We start from the raw sequence: 20,838 nt of genomic DNA on the forward strand, positions 1-20,838 counted from the left end.
TATTATATAAAACACACGCAAATATTTGCATTATACCAACAGAGATAATCAAGTTGGAAGGACAATGATTGGTCAGACTCTAATCTCCTCTTGCAATGGGTGTTTTAAGTAGGTGGGGCAGTAACATGTTTTTAGTAATATATGGGTAACAAAGGTTATGTTCTATTCTATGTAAGATTAAACAAATGCTACCAGCCTCTGATGTTAAGCCAAGGAGTGGCTTATGTCAGAAGAGTCCAAAGAAAAAATACAGGCCAGCTAAATTTCAATGAGGAAGAATCCAGGAGAGTGAATTGTAACTAAAGGAGTCAAATAAAATGCCCTTGGTCTTCCAGAATTTCCTATTTTCAGGAAGTTTAGGAAACTTCCAAGCTTGGAGCAGATGTTTATTCACCTAGGCTATGTTCAACCAAACATGCTTTCTCAGCTAGATGAAGACAGACAATTCGAATCCTTTGACAATCTCTTTACTATTTCTATGTTTCTTATATTGTTGCACACTTTTCTGACATTTGCTTTCTCAGAGGTCAGACACAGTAGGTGCCTGTTATGAATACACTAGGGCCTTTAGTGAAAGTAAAGTAAAACAAAATATTTTCTAATTGTGAAACATGCTTATATCTCTTGGATAAATAATACTTTATCATGGCATATCAATGCTTAATGCACCATTGAGTTTGCTTAGTTGTAACTAATTTAATTTTGTATTTGTGTCTCTACTTATAGATACATGATTCTAGCTTATAATTTTATTTTCTTGCAATATTTCTATTTTGTTTGAGTGGAAATTATTTCTTTGCGAGAGGGATGTCTGACTGCTGGCTTAGGCCCAAATCCCTAAGCTGGTAGTCAGACATTCCCCAAGGGGTCCCGGACTGTGAGAGGGTGCAGGTCGGGTTGAGGGACCCTCCTATACCTCCCAGTGCACAAATCTTGTGCACCAAGCCTCTAGTGTGTAAATGAATAACTACAGCTGTCTTTTTTTCTTTTACATTTCTTTTCACTTTTTTCAACCACTTAAAAATATAAAAGCCATTTTTAGCTTGCAGGCCATACAAAAACAAGTGGCAGGCTAGTGTGTCCCGTGAGCCATAGCCAGCCAACTCCTGAGTTATGCAATAAATTATGTTCCCTTTCATATTTTCCTTTATATTTTAAGACATATATTTTCATAATTAAAAATCTCAAATATCTTCTTATTTATAAAAGAAAATGCTTTTATTCTAGCTTTCTGTAGTTACTGTATTATTTCTATGAATATAAGAATAATTTTTCTTAAAAAATCACATTATTAAACACTTTTAGGCAATTAACATGTCTAAGATGGCTTACCAAGTTAATTTGCAGCATTTTTTCCCAGTTTTTCTCATTATTCACTCCAGCATTATTGACCAAAATGTCCAGTTTTCCAAAGTAGTCTACAGTTTTTCTGAAAGCATCTAATATCAAAAAAGAGACATTACAGGTATGTTCTTACTTTCCACATATACATGTAAGTCATATCCTATGCAATGACATGCATTTTTATGTATCCACCCTGATAGTGAACATTACACTATTAGTGACTCAATGCCTTGCTGCTCAGAGTGTGGTTGTGAGCCAGCAGCATTAGTCAGCATCACCTGGGAACTTATTAGAAAGGCAGAATCTATGACCACCACAGATCTACTGAATCAAGGACCTTAATTTTGCCCAGCTAGTGTAGTTCAGTGATTGAGCATCAATCTATGAATCAGGAAGTCCCAGGTTCAATTCCCAGTCAGGGCACATGCCCAGGTTGTGGACTCAATACCCTGTGCAGGGCGTGCAGGAGGCAGCCAATTAATTATACTCTCTTAACATTGATGTTTCTATCTCTATCTTTCTCTCCCTCTTCCTTCCTTTCTGAAATCAATAAAATATACTTTTTTAGAACACACACACACACACACAAAATCTCCACTGTGTTTAAGCAAGGTTTAATTTGTATAGATTCTGAAGCCTGAAGGTCACTCATTCCATGGTCCAATTAGATATCCAGTTCTTGAAAACCCTCCTTAGCCAGTTCATACTAGGTTTTCCTACTCTTCTGTGAGAAACACATTCCTCAGAGTTGACTTTTAAGTAGTTCTATTGATTTAAACTGTTTCGTGGGGCCTTGTATCATTGGCACTAGTTCTATTACTTGAGATTATGAAAACAATTGTAGTTTCTCTTCCAAATGACAGTAGATGTTCTCAGGTCTTGAGGCCAACTTATGAGTTTCTTGAAAAAAAGTATATCCAAGTAAAATCATAGAATTGTTGACAACCACTAGGCATATTGAGTTCCCCCAAAAGATAATTCCTTATGTAATTTAATTGTCAAAAATAGTGACATGATTTTTTAATGTGTGCCCTTTCCAGTACCTTTTACCATACTGAAATGGAAAACAACAAAATAAAAACTGTTTCCTTTTTCATGGAATTTTTACAATAATTCTTAAGATCTCAAATTGATTCTAGGAAAGATCCTCTAGTAGAAAACACTTAAGAACTTTTCTTTTTGCTTATTTATTTTTGCATTCCATCCTAAGAATGTTCCCTTCAGAACTCCACATCCACCCTATAGGAAATTAGGTTGTTAAACATGTATATCTATTAGTCATCATTGTGTGAAATTGTGCTAATGTATAAAGTGTCCAGTGTTTTGTACGAAGAGAGTTAGTAAATTAAAATCCTAAGATGTATTGACACTCTTTAATAGAGTACTGAATTTTTTCAAAATAAATCAACTGTCTATAGAGTTATCATAAAATAAACAAAAATATGTATATCTCATTACTTCTTTAATTTTCTTTTCTCATTTTAGTCTCCACTGCATTTCTTATATTCTGCCCTTAACAATGTATAATACACCATCTCCTTTCTGACATACCACTACATGCTGGGCCCAAGCAACTTACAGTCTAACTTTTGGTGATGTTTATATGCTGTGGTACTCTTTATAATGTACCTACTCTCCCCCCCACCATCACCATGGGGTAGCATTTATTCATATATACAATGAGTTCTGTCTTGTTCTTCTCCAAGAACATCTTCACCTCTGTATTTGCATGATTTCAATGAAGTCTCCTTGGGCCACATGTCTAGACCATTTGAAAAGTTAAGGCAGCACTAAATCCTGAAACGGGAAGGGTCAATGCTGTGTTTTCCTGAAGTGCAGATACGTGCTGCTGTCCAGACAACGTGTGGATTTCTCATGACCACATGCCTTCTCCTGGTCACTCATTATGTGTCTAAGTTTCCTCCTCCACAATCACTTATCCTTAAGGAATGTGTTTACAGCCAAGGTACTTATGTTAAATACAGAAAAGCAAAAACAATGAAGGTTAAATGTCACATGGGAAACTATACAAATTCAGACAGAAATAGCTTCCAGATGATCTATACCAAGGATTAGTCCATCCTGCCTGGATGTTGAGATTTGACATGCCTCTATTCTTGATCCAAAATGTCACGTGCAATCAACAAACCTTTATCCTCTGGCAAAATATGTTCCACCAGTACTGTGTTTATAGCTCACTTCTACTCACGCTTTAATACATATTGTAAATCTTTCTTAGCATTTTCAGATTTTAATTACATATCTTCCTTTAAAACAATTTTCCTTAACTGTAGGGGAACACTCCTTCCTAACATGCTATCTATTTCTAATTTCTTAAAGAATAGCCCTACATTAAAAAAAAAAAAAAAAAAGCCATACTTCAGTGTTCCTTTAAAAACAGGAGTAGCAGAGTGACTTTTTAAAAAATATATTTTTTATTGACTTCAGAGAGGAAGGGAGAAGGAGAGAGAGATAGAAACATCAATGATGAGAGAGAATCCTGCATGCCTCCTCATTGGGAATTGAGCCAACCAGGCATGTGCCCTTAACCATGATCGAACCAGAATCAAACCCAGGACCCTTCAGTCTACAGGCTGACACTCTATCCACTGAGCCAAACTGGCTAGGGCCAGAGTGACTTTTATGATTTTTTTTTTTTTACTCAGTCTTTCAATAAAACTTGGTGAGAGACAAATATCTATTTTTCTATTTTTTGTTCTCCAGAAAAACATTTTTCCAGGCATATCTATTGGACCTCTATATAACCAAATCCGTTCATATGCCAGAATCGTTCCTGTTATTTCACAAGTCAATTGTTCTATTTTAAGTGAGTAGTAGACGGAAACAGGAAAGCATTGAAGGAAAAGTCTGATAGAAACTTTCCTTCTGCCATTCTAACACTGCAGCGCAGCTATTATTGTTTTTAAACTGCTATCTCATAGGGGAAAAACCAAATGAAACACGTGGTTAACAGCATCTAGTATGTCTGTGATGATGACCCTCGACCTTGCACTCTAGTACTTTTTAAAAGAGAGACACTGGCCATACTTGTCATCTGTGTCTTCCAACTTTCTGGGAGAAGCCTCTTAGCCCATGTTTAACTTTCCAAGTTCCAGCTGCAGTTTCAATCATTTAATAATTACTGTTCGCCAGCACTGTCTCTGAATACACAAAGGGGTTTTGATTACATTATGCGCTGCCAAATGACTAAAATAAAAGGATTTCTCAGGGTTGGGCTCCCTATCTCTCTCTCTCTCTCTCTCTCTCTCTCTCTCTCTCTCTCTCTCTCTCTCTCTCTCTCTCTCTCTCTCTCTCTCTCTCTCTCTCTCTCTCTCTGTGTGTGTGTGTGTGTGTGTGTGTGTGTGTGTGTGTAGCTCCTTGGGATGTCCGTGGGAAGCATACCACTCCAAGCCATCCCCTGGAGCTCAGAGGGAGCTGCTCTCCAGCTGCCTGCCTGCCCCACGCGGACTCTCTGGCACCGGCTGGGCTGCCTTCAGGTTATCGCTTGTTCAAGGAAGGAGCGTCCCGTGTCGGTGTACAGAGCTCCTCTAGCTTACCTCTCAGTTTTTCCTGGTCGGACACATCGCAATGGATGAACAGAGTTTTCTGGGGCTCAAACTGCTCATCCAGAGCCGCTTTGCACTCGATGCCCGCCTCATAGCTCCAATCCACCAGCGCTACCTGCGGGGGAAAGAAGAGGAGCCCAGGTCCCCTTGCAGCTCGGAGAAGGAGAGGCGCAGGCGAACAGTCAATAAACACTAGGACGTTCCCCATGGGCACCTGACACTCAGAGGTTCAAGGTCGGATTTTCCCTCCAGCCACTCTGGAGGTCTACTCCACAGGGCACCGGCCTCCTCGCAGGCAGCTTTGGGAAGTTGGCACGGTGGGCACTTGGGGGCGCAACGTCCCTATCTCCCCTGGGACCCCCTCGCTTGCTTGGCAGGCGGGATGGCGGGGAGTGGGAGGTGAGTTTCTGAGGGGGAGCAGAGAAAATTCCCGCAGCCAGGCCAGTGTGAGCTCTTACCTTGGCGCCCTTGTGCAGCAGCGCCTCCGCCACGGCCCTGCCGATGCCCTGTGCCGCGCCGGTCACCAGCGCCACTTTGCCGTTCACGTGCATGGTGCGGCCGCTGCTGGGCGTCCCGCGCCTCCGCAGCTTTTATGGTCCCGGCGCGCTGCACCCCGGCCGGCGCCCTCCTGCCTGCGAGTGGGCGGGGAGGAAGCCGTCAGCCCCGCCGGCCCCGGGCTGTGTCACCTTGCCCCGAGCGCTCCGGAGCCCAGCCGCGCGCGCGATCTTGCTCTTTGCCTTCCTGACTCTTCGCTGAACCCAGGTCGCCGCCTTCCCTCTCCACCCCGGGCTGCTGCGCTCCTGGCCGCGAGCGAGCGGACCGGGAGAGCAGAAATGGTATTTATTTCTGAATAAGATGGCCCTCCATCGCCAATATGGTCATAGCGGTGTATGGTGCCGGGGGGGGGGGGGGGGGGGGTTGGGCTGGCCATGGGGGGGGGGGGACAAGGGGGAGGAGACACATTGTAAAGTATGGGATTGTCAACCACTCTACTGCTGTACGCCTGGAGTGAATACAACGTGATAACGTGATAGTGAATGTCAACTGTCATTGGAAAAGAAAACAAAAATAGAAATCTGACCCTTAAGTGAGCTAAAGACCACCTTCATGAAAGTACGTGGGGGAAGGGGCTGGGGGGGCTTCGTCCCTCCCCCCCCCACCTCACCCCCTACCCCCCCCTCCCTCCTGAGACCAGGTTCTCCACTCCTCACTGCCCCCGTCCCCCCAAAATAATGAAAAAGGCAAACAAAGCAAAAGTTTTGTCCCAATAGACTTTTTTTGTCTGAATTCTGAGCCTTTGGAGGAGTGGGGAGGGGGCGAGCCGAGTTAAGTAACACCACTGTTTTTCACTTTCGTTGTGTTTTTGACAAACTTGAATCTATCATTTCACGGCTGGTTCTTTAAGAACCCTGTTGGCACTTTTGTTTCAGATCAGTATCAATTGTTGGTCGTCTTGAGAGCTCCCTGCAAGAATGTGCATCTTTCGTTCCCTTGCGCAGGACTTCCAGGTCGCTGTCAGCCTGGTGAATTGTGGGTCCGATGGAATGCTTACCCACTGAATCATGCTTGCTTCAGGGCTCAGACTTAAGCATGGGACAGAAGCTCCCTGTCCTCCAGGAACTTGAGTGGGAGCTGTGTGCTGAGATGCGCTCAGCCAGGGCTATTTATACTGATGATCCAGTCACTTTTTTCTTTCTTTCTTTGTCTTCCCTTTGTTCCATGTTAACACCAGCAGGCTTCAGTTTTATTTCCATAAGTCTAATACCCGCTGGCATTTATTTTCATGGACAAAGAAATCTAAGCAGCTGTGGAAGTGACTTTTGTGTACTTTTTTTGCAGCTTACAGGAAACAGAAGGAAGGGGATTGGCTCAGTGGAGAAGGCTGCTTGGGATGCTGTGTAAGAGAGATGGGTGTTGTCAGTAAGCCACTGAAGCAGGTCCTCAAAGTGGTTTTGAAAATGGGTCTTGCCCAGCCCAGTGTGGCTCAGTGGTTGAGCTTCAACTTAGGAACCAAGAGATCATGGGTTCAATTCCCAGTCAGGGCATGTGCCCCTGTTGGGAGAGGCAGCTGATCAATGATTCTTTCTCATTATTGATATTTCTAACTCTCTCTGTCTTTCCCTTTCTTTTTGAAATAAATACAAATATTTTTTATCTTAAAAGAGTAAGAAAATGAGTCTTGAAAAAATAGAGAAATGAAGACAAGGAGAGAGATTTCTTTTCTATTATGTAATTAAATTTGTAATATGAAGAGTAAGTTGAGGTATCAGATTGAAAGGGAACAGCAGTGGACAAAAATAAGAGAAAACAAACAAAGCTCAACACCTCTAGCACATGCACAGACCACAGGAGAAGAACAGGAACAGTTTCTTTGTCAGGAACGAACTAACAAAAGAGACAGGAGAATGGAAACAGCCTAAGTGCCCATCAGCAGATGAATAGATTAAAAAACTGTGGTACATCTACACAATGGAATACTACACTGTGGTAAAAAAGGAATTCTTACCTTTTGCAATAGCATGAATGGAACTGGAGAGCATTATGCTGAGTGAAATAAGCCAGGCAGAGAAAGATAGATATCATATGATCTCACTCATTTGTGGATTATAATGACCAACATATAATCCATAGACAAAGAAGCATCAATCAGATATTAAACCTCGGAGGAAAGGTAGAGGAGGGTGGGAGGTAAGGGGGAGAGATCAACCAAAGGACTTGTGTGCATGCATATTAGCCTAACCAATGGACACAGACAAAGAGGGGTGAGGGCATGAGTGTGGGGGGGGCAGGGGGGAGGGGGTGGAGTGATAGGGGGGCAATGGGGCAATAAGGACACATATGTAATACCTTAATCAATAAAGAAAAAATAAAATAACATGGGCATACGAGAGAGAGAGAGAGAGAGAGAGAGAGAGAGAGAGAGAGAGAGAGAGAGAGAAGGAACATGTTGGGAGAGGAAAGGGTTGCAGTACATATGGGAGAAATAGTCTTGAGAAGATAAGAGCAGTTAATGATGCAAAGTGCTCCAAAGAACATAAGGAAAAGAAATGCTTTGAAGTTTTCATGACAATAATTAGTGTTAGAAAATTTACAAGGTACAGTCCATATTAATTAATGCTAACTAATTACTTCTGGATTCATATAAAAAATATGAGATAGAGGAAAATGTGGGAGGTTTTGGTTGTTTGTTGTTTTTGTTTTATTTTGTTTTCAGCGCATAGAAAATACTGGAATTTAAGGAAGAGTTTGTACCTCTTAACCCTTTTCTTTTCATTTTCCACTCCCATTATCTTTAGACATTTTCCTGCGATGATAGCAATAGCAGTGAGCCTTCTGAGTTTTAAACCCTGAATTTCTTAAACCAAATAAGGTTTCCAAAGTCCTCCAAGTAGATATTCTAAAACATAAATAGATCTGATCACATGCAGACATATTCATTTTTAAATCCTTAAGATATTTAAACTTGGGAGGCATTCTATGCCCATGTCTTTGCCATAGCCCCTCTTTTCACACTGGGAAACCCCGTGGGTTAAAACGTTCCCCACTCTCCCAGGATCAGGCCTATGTCTCACAGCATCTGTTCACCTGACCTTCCTTCATCTCCTACTTTCTTCACATGTCTTCCAACTCAGCTGGGAAAACTCTACAGTGATTACACTAACCACATTGTAATTATCTCACTATCTCTTGCATGTTTGCAAGGAGACCTTTGTTTTTATCTCTGGATGTCCCCAGCATCCAGCTCAAAGTATGTGCTTGTACTTGATGAATGAAGTTCAGTTAAACATAAGATAGATGTTCAATCAAGACAAGTCAGAAAATTTGAACCAGATGATGAGATTTTCTGTATACTGTGGTTCCTTTTAATGTGACTTAAAAGTAAGATTGAAGAAAATACATTGGCTATATGTACCACATCTTTTTTATCCAGTCATCTATTGAAGGACATTTTGGTTGTTTCTATGTCTTAGAAACATGAATAATGCTACAATGAACATAGGGGTGCATAAGTGTGAATAAGTGTTTTCAAATTTTTATCCTTGTGAATAGGTGTTTTCGAATTTTTCAGGTGAATGCCTAGAAGAGGAATTGCTGGGTCATATGGTAACTCTATTCTTAATTTTTTGAGGAATCATCATACTGTTTTCCATAGTGGCTGTACCAATTTGCATTCCTACCAGCGATGAATGAAAGTTCCTTTTTCTTCACAACTTCTCCAACACTTGCTATTATCCGTCTTGTTGACCACAGCCATTCTAACAGGTGTGAGGTGGCATATCATAGTTTTTATTTACATTTCCCTAATAGCTAATGAAGTTGAGCATCTTTTCATTTATCTGTTGGCCATTTGTATGTCTTGGGAGAAGTGTCAGGTCCTCTCCTCATTTTTAAATTGTGTTGTTTGTTTGGTGTTAAGTTGTATGAGTTCTATATACAGTATTTTGGATATTAACCCCTTGTTGGAGCTGTTGTTTGTAAATACTATCTCCCATTTGTTTGGTTTCCCCTTTTTAAAAATCTGTTTCTTTGGTTGTGCAGAAGCTTTTTAGTTTGATATAATCCCATTAATTTATTTTTCCCTTTACTTCTTTTAACTTTGGGGTCAGATTCATAAAATCTTCTCAAAGACAATGGCACACTATTCAGATATAAGAAAAAATGAAATACTGCCATTTGCAGTAACATGGATGGACCTTGTGAATATTATGCTAAGCTAAATAAGTTAGTCAGATAAAGCTAAGAACCATATGATTTCATTCATATGTGAGATATAAAACTGAAATTCATAGACACAGACAACAATATGATGATTATCAGAGGGAAGGTAAAGGGGACCAAATATATGATGTCAGAAAATGATTTGACTTTGGTTGGTGGGCATACGATGAAATATATAGATCACATATCATAGAAATGTACATTTGAAAACTATATAAACTTATTAACCAATGTCACCCCAATAAATTTAATTTTAAAAATAAAATTTAAAAAAGATTTAACTCTCACCCTCCACACATCAGTTCACAATAAGGAATGTATCATTTCCCCCATTTTGTGAATGAGATTACCAAGCTTAGGAGCTCGCTCAAGGTTACAGAGTCTGGATTCAAACATTCTGACTTCACAAACAATACAACATGCCCATGGATCCTGAGCTCTTCTCCTCTCAGTGCTGTGCATTCCTGGAAGGCAGGACTATATTTAACAATATTTGTGCACTGAACACAATGCTTTATACATTATTACTCTTCAATAAGTATTTAGAATTCTAGACCTATAGAAATCTCATATCTGTTAGGAAAAGGGGCCAAATGCATATGACAGAAGATTCAATTAACAGGGCCTCAGAGAAATAGGGGCTTGTTTTGTTCACATGACAACACTTTGCTTACAGAGAGGTCAGTAGCTAGAGTGAGGAGAGATGATTCCTGGAGCCAGGACTGGCAGTGGCTCCTCAGTCATATTAAAATAGTGACTCACTTGGAATGTCTATCTACTGAACTTCCAGGCAATCTTCCCAACCGTGCTATGACAAAGGATTTGTCTCCTCTTGGTCCAGGATTTCTGGCATGGACCACTGGAAAGGCCTTGGAATTTCCTGAGTGATGTCTTTGTTATGCTAATGAGGTGACTTAAGGTGGACCTCAAAAATGATCACCAGAAAGTCCAACTACATGATTAGAGGGTTGAAACTTTGGGCCAGTGCTACCTCTGGGGAGTGGTGGTGGTATTGAAGATGGAGTTCAATCACAGGGCCAATGATATAATCAATCATGTTTATATAATGAAACCTCACTCTGGGCACCAAAACTCAGTGGAGCTTCACAGTTGGTGAACACATCAATATGCTGGATTAGTGATATGCCCTAACTTCATGAAGAGAGCACAGAAGCCCTGCATCCCTGCCTTACATCATCCTATGTGTATCCTTTATAATAACACTGTAAGCATAAGTATAATGCCAAAGAGAAAAAAGAAAAAATTCATTGGTATGAAGAAGAATGTTTTGATATTTTGTTATATTTTATATTAAATGTCCATATTGACTTAAAAATTTCTACAGGACATTATGTATAGTATGCCAGTAAACACATCTCTAACCACCACACACACACACACCAAGGGGTTTTGTGTGTTTTTGTTTTAGAGAGAGGAAGGCAGAGGGAGAGAGAGATAGAAACATCAATGATGAGAGAGAATCATTGATTGGCTGCCTCCTGCACACCCCCTACTGGGGACGGAGCCAGCAAACCCCTGGACATGTGCCCTGACTGGGAATCAAACCATGACTTCCTGGTTCATGGGTCATCTCTCAACTACTGAGCTACACCAGCTGGGCATACTGGGGAGGTGCAGGGGAAGAGAAAGGGAGAGATAGAGTTTGATATACATTTCTTACAGCATTGCTCAGTTTCATTTACATTAGATATATATTTCTATCCCCAACATGATTAGAGTTATTAAAAACAAGATTCTTAGCTAAAACTAAGTTAAATCTGAAACAAACCACCATCCATATAATTTTGTGAAAGCATTCCTATTTACAGGTTGCATTTTATTTAGTTGTTTAAAGTTTTTAAAAATAAAAACAAATAACATTACGCAAAATGAACTGACAGACAAATTAAGAGGAATGATTGTTCTGCCATGCTATTGCAGGTCTTGGGTGTTGAACATTCAGGAGCAGACATCCTGGTTAAAAGCACAGCCTGGCTCAGAGAAACCGCCAGGGTTTCAATCCAGCTCCCCCACCTCCAAACTGTGTCACCTTGAGCAAGTTACTTAACCTATCTGAATCTCAGCTTCCTCATCCATGATAATAGTATCCACTTCATAACAGTGTTATGAAGACTATACAGAATTAAATAAATACAAGTCAAGTGCTTAGACCAGTTTCTGGCACACAGCAAATGTTATGTAAATGCTATTATCACTAAGCACTATGCCTATATAGTTGCATTTACAACCCAACTGCAAGGTAGTTCTTACTGAGGTTGCTTTATAGATAAGGCAGACAGGTTTAAAGAGGTGAGGGAGTTGGGCCAAGGTCACTTATCTAATATTGAAGAAGGTGGCTTTGACTCAACATACGACTGACTCCTGAGTAGCACTTTTTTTTTAAAAATAAAATTTCTGGATCAAATATATATTTTCACAAACACGCTACTCTCAGTTGACTCAGTTCTGACCTGCTAAGGCAGAGCTTGCTTTTCCTTCATCCTGTGCCCAGGAGTGAGCACAACATCCCAGTGTCAGCTAGGCACAGGCCCAGCTCAGACAGACACATTAGTTACTTAGTAAACATAAGCTTTTTAAATCTTTAAATAATCACATATAAATCAATACAGAAATAGGCTTTTTTAAAATTATAAATATATTTTTATTGATTTCAGGGAGGACGGGAGAGGGAGAGAGAGATAGAAACATCAGTGATGAGAGAAAATAATTGCTTGGCTGCCTCCTGCATACCCCATACTGGGGATTGAGCCTGCAACCCAGGCATGTGCCCTGACTGGGAATCCAACTGGTCGATGCTCAACCACTGGGCCATGCCGGCTGGGCTAGGCTTTTTTCTTTATTGAAACAAATGAACAAAAAACAAACACACAAACAAACAAAAAAAACCTGCATAAATAAGGCAATTTATTCTAATATCAGGGCAGGATTCTTGTCTTGGCTTTGCCTCCACAAGTTACAACAGAGGAGCTGACTATTATTTCTTGATTATTTCTATGTTTTTGTTTCTTTGCATGTTATCTCATATCATCATTTTACCAACCCTGCAAGGTAAATATTATTATTCTTGTTTTTACAGCTAACGATGAGACTCATGGAAGCCACTTTGAAATTTAGTGACACACTTGGGTTCAAACCCACTTCATGCAGTTCCAAAGCCTTTGCTGTTTCCACTAGATTCAGCTGTCTTAGACAAATGGTTGTTAAATGCAGTCTCCTCCTCTTGGCTAATTCTTACGCTTCCTGCTAAGTGGGGAATAAATTGACATTCCATGAAACTCCCAGTATAGTGCCTGGCACTACTTGGTGATCGATAAATTATTATTATTAGATTCTTCCTGAATATTTATATTTATATCTAAACTCAGAGATAAACACTTAGTTAGCAATGAAAAAGACAATGATGATAAGGATAGATTTATAGTTCCAAAGTACAGGTGAGATATTTTAACTTTTCATGATGTATTAGTCGGCCAGGGCTGCCATAACAACAATATATTCCTGTGAGTGGTAAGAAGTGGAAGGCAAAGGAAGTAAGAACAGAATTGAATTGAAGGTTACAGTTGCCAAAAACGTGGCAGTGACATGTGACAGAGGGTGAAGGTGGGGGGAAGAAATTCCTCTCTTGCAGGTGACCCCAGGACTGAGAGTGAGGAACCTCTGAATAATTGCTACACCTGTGTTTCCACATCATGTGGCAACTGCTCCAAAGTAATTTGCATATCATATGTTAAGCATATATAAGTTGTACTATTTATACAAAAAACTGTTTCTTGCGTTAGGGTTAGGGTTAGGGTTAGGGTTAGGGTTAAGGTTAGGGTTAGGAATAGATATGTCCTGCACTAGAATGTGAAGCCATGCAGTAAGTAAAACAAATGGTTGCACTCAATAGCACTTGTAATCTAGGGGAGGCAGACAATAATTTGGACCTAGACAGGTGTATGGGAGTGTGATTCAGAAAGACATATGGAGTGAGGTGGGTGAGGAGAGAGGAGGCTCCTGTAGTAGGTGCTATTTCTCCTGAATAAGAGCAGTTTAGGAGCAATCCAGAGAGGAGGGAAGAGGGTACTGCAAAGTTTCAGAGGCTCATTGCCTAGGCATTGAAGATATTTTTTAATACATGCTTTTCCATGTTTCATAAATCCTTAGTGTTATTAAGGTAGTAAAAGCAATAGCCCTTATAAATTAAGGTAGAAAAACTCTCATCATTGAAGCTATTTTTGGTTCTGAGAATTAGAATACATAATCTAACACCAGATTTGGAATGTCTAGAATTGGAACTTCTGTGATTTGGAAGTCAAGGGAATTTGCCCTAATATAGGCTGACGAGATCAAGCTACATGGGCATCTGCGAATGAAATCCTCAGGTTTCCTCTCTGTAACTTGGGGGCTTGATTTAATAAGAGCCCATGTATCTCTCAAAGGAAGTTGCTTGCCCTCCCTTCCCCAATCCCTTGCCCCCTCCTCCTCCTCCTCCTCCTCCTCCTCCTCCTCCTCCTCCTCCTCCTCCTCCTCCTTTTACTCCTCCTCCTCCTCCTCCTCTTCTCCTCTTCCTCTTCCTCCTACTTTTTCTCCCCTTTTCTCTTCTTTTTCTTCTTCTCTTGCTCTCTCTCATCCAAGCTTAGAATTCCTTGCAATAAGAAACAAAGAGTGAGAGCAGGACAGGAAAGAACTGTTTGTTCTGGGAGATTTCTATCAGCTATATCCACAGTTCCAGGGAGTACATTTTATACTATCTTCCTGAAGAAAATTAATGGGATTTATGGGTACTGAAAGTTACCCATAAACCTCACATTAGACTAGGAAGAGGACTGTATTTTTCTGTTTAGGGTTACAGTGGCTTGATATGGTTAAATAGATGTGCATTAGTTTCCTGGAACATGTTTTCAAACTAGTGGCAATGATGGTGATGATAATGAAAATGGTAGTTACTTATTAAGGGCTTGCTCTATAATAGGCTTTATAGAGGTTTACACACATTGTCTCTTTTATTCCCTAAAATGATGCTGTGAAGTTGCAATTATGATTTCTTCTGATTTACAGAAAAGTGAGGCTTAGAGATATTTAGTCAATTATCCAACTTCACACCATTAGTAAATGACAGAGCTGTCGAATATGACACCATTCTGTGCATTGCTGCTATGTTATTCTGCTGTACATTTGAAAGTCTGCCACATTGTATAATGCTCATTACCTACTACCTACTACTTTTTTTTCTGATTTATGTTGGCATTGAGTAACATTTCTAGAAGACACTGTTGATATATTTAGGCAATTTTTAGAATTGTTTGGAATAAGATCCTGGGCATTGAGTAACTGTATGGTTAGGTGGTGCTGATTACCCAGATTTTGGGGGGCTGAGTTTTAGAAAGAAGAAGGGAAAGGTAAGCCTTCCTAAATGGAAAGAGCAATACACATGGATCCCAGTTTATCAGTGATATCTCATTGTGGTTTTAATTCACATCTCTCTGATAATTTGTGACATTGAGCATATCTTCATATGTCTACTGGCCATCCATATGTCCTCTTTGGAGAATGGTCAACTCAAGTCCTTATTTGGGATTTTTTTTGTTTGTTTGTTCTATTTTGGTGTTGTTTTATAAGTTCTTTATAAATTTTGGGTAGTAGCCTCAAATCTTCTTAGAGACTCAACCTTTAGTCTCTGTTTAAATAAAAAGAAGTTTAGAGTGGCTCAAGTCATTTCCTGTACTTAAAACATTTGGCAAAAAATGTGTTCCAGAGTTATTAAAACTGATGTGTTTAATTTTGGCAGCTTCTTTTGCCCTCAGGATACTTTGTAACATCTGCTATTCCATAGAGTACATATTAATCATGAGTGGCCTTGTTTTATTATGTTTTTCTTTCAATACTTAAAAATACACATGAAAAATAAAACTCACACAAGCCTTTCAGGGTGAATGGTGCTGTAAAATTATTTATTTTTTATGTTTTTGGCAAAGTGTGGAAAAAATGCAGCTTATCTCCTTATTTAAATCTAAAACAACTTCCATGAATTAAATACCCACAGAATAAAATTTATTTTTTTCCATGCAAAGACCTTAATAAAATGAAGAAATACATTTCTTGAATTGCATCATTGAAGAAGGTTTGTGATGACCTTGAAGGGTAGTAGAATATGACAACCCAGAATATACTACTTTGGCAAAAGGATTTTTTTTTTTTTTGGCTAAAGCAATGAAGTAAATATTTAAAAAGTTCTCTACACTGTATTTGCTGAAAACAGGACATACATTTGTAAAGGTGCCCCCTCTCCTATCTCTCCCAAGAACAGCGGTTAATCACCAAAGAAAACTCCAGACCCTTATCAGTCCATAGGCAGAACTTTGCTAAAACTAGCCCTTATCTATCATTAGTTTCCTCATGTATTTATTTGCCTATCCACAATTTGCTGCCTCTAAAAGCTCAGAATATTTTTTTTATGTGTGTTGTCACTTCTCCACAAAATCATTTTTCTTTTGTTAAGATGCAATGTAAACCCAACTTCTAATCACTACTTGGAGTGATTCATTACTGGGTGCTCCCATGTGCATATACAATGTACATGTTAATGAGCTCCTGCTTGCCTCTTTCTTGTTAATTTTTCTTTGATTTATAAGGCCTCAGTCAATGAACTTAAAATGATTATAGGGGAAAGAATGATTTTCTTTCTCTACACTCTTAATTCCCAATGACATGCCTAGAGTAACAGTCCTATTAAATTTCTTTGCAAACCCACGTTGCTGCAAATGGCAATATTTCATCATTTTTATGGCTAACTAGTATTTCATTGTCTATATGTACCACATCTTCTTTATCCAAATATCCATTGACAGACAGATAGTATCCATGTCTTAACTATTGTGAATAATGCTGCAATGGACTTAGGGGTACATACTTTTCTTTATGAAGAGTGTTTTCAGATTTTTAAGGTATATAATCAGAAAAGGGATCCCTGGGTCATATGATAGCTTTATTCTTAAATTTTTCCATAGTGGCTGCATCATTTTACATTCCCACTAGCAATAAGCGAGTGTCCCCTTTTCACCATATCCTCTCCAACATTTGTTATTTCTTATCTTATCAGTTGTTCCAAGAGGTGTGAGGTGGTATCTCCTCATGGTTTCAATTTGCATTTTCTCTTATAACTAGTGAGTGTCTTTTTATTTATTAAAAATATATTTTATTGATTTTTTACAGAGAGGAAGAGAGAGGGATAGAGAGTTAGAAACATCGATGAGAGAGAGTCATCGATCAGCTGCCTCTTGCACACCCCGTAATGGGGATGTGCCCGCAACCAAGGTACATGCCCTTGACCGGAATCGAACCCGGGACCTTTCAGTCCGCAGGCCTTCGCTCTCTTCACTGAGCCAAACTGGTGCTGACAAGTGTCTTTTTATTTGCCTGTTGTCCACCTGTATGTCCTGTTTGGAATATGTCTATTCAGGTCCTCTGTCCATTTTTAATCAGATTATTTGTTCTTGTTTTTTTTTTTTTTTCGTTGTTGTTGTTGAGTTGTATGGGTTAGTTATATATTTTTGGTATTAGCCCCTTATCAGAGGTATCATTTGTAAATATCTCCTTTCAGTAACTTGGTTGCCTTTTTGTTTTATTAATGAAACTTTGAGTTTGATGCCATCCCATTCATTTTTTTCTTTTGGAGTCAAGTTCACAAAAAACCCTCTCTGATCAAGACCCAGAAGTTGATGCCTGTAATTGTTCTATATAGTTTATAGTTTCAGGTCTTCAAATATTTAATCAATTTTTTAGTTAATTTTATTTTTTATTTTTCCCCTTATTTTTTTATTAAATTATTAAATTATCTGTGTACATAATGTGTGGTGTCAAATAGCAGTCAAATTTTATTTGTTTTCATGGAAAGAGGGAATATACTGATGCATTTATGTGCTCAGTTCTTAGGAATGCTATGCCAATATTTCATCATTTTTTATTATATTTACATGTATAAATTAAGGGAATATATATATTGACTCCTGTAGTTAACTTTCTTTTGTTCAGGGATTATTGTAGCTTATTCTAACTCCCTAAAATATTAAGGGAGAGATTTGTTTCTCTTTTTAAGGAGTCACCTAGGTCTTGCCCATATAAGAGCTAATTGGATTAAGCCCTACGGAAGCTGTTGGTAATTTTCTTTTCATCAATTATATATTTGCACCTCTGTCTCCTAAGAATGGAGAAAAAGTCCAGAACATTCATTTTTCTGTGGTTGAGAGCCTGGAAAATCTTCAAAGCCCTTCAATTATCCACTCTCCAACCTGAGTAAGAAACACTAATTTAGATTGTAGGCTTCTCCAGACACTTAGATTTTCCACCTTTAAACAAAAAGCATTGTGAATAAATACCCATAGAGCATTGAATTCATAAATGTGTAATAAAAAATTAATGATCATGTAAACCCCATTAACTTTTTTTTTTTTCAAATCTCATGTAAGTACTATCTTGAGTTGATTAGTACAACATTGATAGTGATGGTCAAATACAACAACTCCCCATATCCTTTACCTAGTGTCAGAGGTAGGCAAAGGAAACAAAAAGGAAACATTAGAGAAGCAAACACATGAAAGAGACTGAGGAAAGGTAAAGAGAGAGAAGTAAATATAGACAAATCTATAATAATAAAAGCATAATATGCTAATTAGACTAGACATCATTCTGGATATCCTTCCAAATGAAACCATGGCAGCCAGGGCTGAGGCAGAGGTGGTTAGGGATGACCAGGCAGGCAGGCAGAATGGTTAGGGGTGATCAGGCAGGCAGGCAGAAATGGTTAGGGGTGATCAGGCAGGCAGGCAGGCAAATAGTTAACGGCAATCAGGCAAGCAGGTGAGAGGTTAGGGTTGATTAGGCAGGCAGTCAGTGTGGTTAAGGGCCATCAGGCAGACAGGCAGGTGAGTGGTTAGGAGCCAGTGATCATGGGTTGCAAGAGGGTACAGGCCGGGCTGAGGAATCCTGCCCCTCCCCCCCATGCACAAATTTTGTGCACCAGGCCTTTAGTTATTGGATATTTTCCTAGCACTTTTCTTAGCATCCTTTCTAGATCATTTTTTTGATTCACTATTACTGACAACTCACTGTCCTTCTTGTATAGAGATTGTTTTCTGTAGAAGAACCTTCATTATATACATTTTGCAATTTTCTTTCTATACGTTTTTTTAAATAATTTTTTGAAATGTATGCAAAGGTGACCTGTATGAAGAAATGATTTTCAGTGTTGTTTCATAATAAAAATAGGAGCAACATAAATACCAATAATAGGAAACTGGTTTCAAACTGTTATGCAGCCACACAATGAAATAGAATGGTACTGTTAAAAAGTGTATTATCTTAACTTGTTGGTCTCAAAATTCTTTGACCCTCTTACAAACTATAGAGAATGCCAAATAACTTCCTTGTGTGTGAATTATATCTATCTAGTCAATCAATCTTATTGTTCCAATGGTATAGTTCAACTCTGCTTCCTCTTTACTGTACCCTGGGGCCAGGTCACCAGGCATGAAATAATGGTTTCTTAAACTTGCAGATAAATACAGAAACATACCAACATGTACTTTCTAGAATGAGGAGAAAAAAAATTAGTATAAAGGTTAAAAAACTTCCTACACAACTTACTACCAAAAGTTGACTCTTGAGAATTCCAAATAGACTGTATGAGTTAAACTGCCTCAAAACCTCAAAATCAAAATGTAAAATAATATACTCTATTTTCTTTTAGAATCTACCAAGGTGGTTCTGAGGAATTTATAAGTTTTTACATGAGAACCTATTTCAGAATAAGGACAGATTGTAATAAACGTCCTGTGTTTGCTATTTTATTGTGGTATTTTTGTTTCTTGTTTAGCAATAGCTTAAGTAGGTTTTGCAAGCTGCAAAAAAAAAAAAAAAAACAACAACAACAAAAAATTGTTTCATGGGTGTAGGGACAGGCTAAACAGGAATGCAGAGCAAAGAACTACAACAGGCCCTGCTGGTTTCTTATAAGTGGCCCTGAATGTTGTAAAAGACCTTCTCATTAGGAGACATGCACCTCCATTCCAATAAACTAACTATAGGGCCAAACTTGCTTCCAACTCATTCCTCTACATGGCAGGATTTAGTCAAATAGTCTTGGCGCTGTAAGGATTATCTTAATGCAATCATCCTGTACAATTTTTCATCTAATGCTTAATCTCTTGGGCAGCATCCCTCAATATCATTGCCTAGGCTTTCTTTAACACCTTTAATAATGTACCTAGTCAGGTAACCCCTTCTTTTGTTGAACAGCTCAAACAGTTATAAAGTTGTTTGTTATGTTGAATATTAAAGTATCTCCTAAATAGAAAATAATCTTTTGTTCTGATTCTATATCCTGGTATGACATAGAAAAACTTTGCTTCCTCTTCCTCATGTCATTCTTTCAAATACTTGGAAGCAACCATGATATTTTGCCTAAATATCCATTCATGTCTTTTTTGTTGTTTAAAATCTCTTACAAATAGTAGTATATATGTCTCCTTTTATTTCTCTATTGACCTTCCCCCGGTCTCTCCTACCCCCTGGCACATGCCCATCCCCAACCTCCCAGTGTCTTGTGTCCATTTGTTATGCTTATATGAATGCATACAAGTCCTTTGATTGATCTCTTACCATTCCCTCCAACCCTACCCAGCCTTCCCTCTGTAATTTGACAGTCTGTTCAATGCTTCTCTGCCTCTGTATCTATCTTTTTGTCCATCAGGTTATAATGTTCTTTATTATCCATAAATGAGTGAGATCATGTGGTATTGTATTTTTCTTTCACTCGAGTGGCTTATTTCACTTAGTATAATGCTCTCTAGTTCCATCCATGCTGCTGCAAATAGTAAGAATTCCTTCTTTTTTACACTGAGTGGCCAGATTATTATGATCTCTGAATGCATAATAATCTGCCACTCAGTGTATATCCTATATAATAAAAGGCTAATATGCAAATTGTCCCCTTGTCCAGGAGTTTGACCAGCAGGTAGGCTGGCCAACTGCTCATGTCCCTTCCCCCTTGGCAGGCTGGCCAGACCCCACCCATGGACAAATTCATGAACTTGGCCTGTAATACACACACACACACACACACACACACACACACACACAGTGGTCAGATTATTATGTGTTCAGAGATGATAATCTGGCCACTCAGTGTATAGCATTGTAGTATTGTGTA

At 39.0% G+C, this 20,838-nt stretch overlaps 1 protein-coding gene and 1 long non-coding RNA gene across 3 annotated transcripts in view; one reads left to right on the top strand and one right to left on the bottom strand.

Moving 5' to 3' along the window:
• Positions 1-5,577, bottom strand: part of HPGD (15-hydroxyprostaglandin dehydrogenase) — a 30,932-nt gene extending 25,355 nt beyond the window's left edge. Inside the window, exons 1-3 of one of the 2 annotated variants that reach the window (XM_036423768.2) lie at positions 5,369-5,566; positions 4,902-5,025; positions 1,333-1,439 (exon numbers count right to left, since the gene is read on the bottom strand). In XM_036423768.2, the coding sequence (XP_036279661.1) occupies positions 1,333-1,439; positions 4,902-5,025; positions 5,369-5,461 (324 nt within the window). In that variant the 5' untranslated portion in view covers positions 5,462-5,566. Of the gene's footprint in view, positions 1-1,332; positions 1,440-4,901; positions 5,026-5,368 lie in introns of both variants that reach the window. The other variant, XM_036423769.2, reaches the window with a different exon arrangement.
• A 114-nt stretch (positions 5,578-5,691) lies between these two features.
• On the top strand, positions 5,692-12,925 carry LOC123651738. The gene is made up of 3 exons (XR_006740616.1): positions 5,692-5,787; positions 6,341-6,433; positions 12,727-12,925. It is a non-coding gene; the product is annotated as an uncharacterized LOC123651738 (long non-coding RNA).
• The last annotated feature ends 7,913 nt before the right edge of the window (positions 12,926-20,838 follow it).

The sequence above is a fragment of the Pipistrellus kuhlii genome, unplaced genomic scaffold (genome assembly GCF_014108245.1).
Source record: "Pipistrellus kuhlii isolate mPipKuh1 unplaced genomic scaffold, mPipKuh1.p scaffold_m20_p_8, whole genome shotgun sequence".
Classification (NCBI taxonomy): Eukaryota; Metazoa; Chordata; class Mammalia; order Chiroptera; family Vespertilionidae; genus Pipistrellus; species Pipistrellus kuhlii.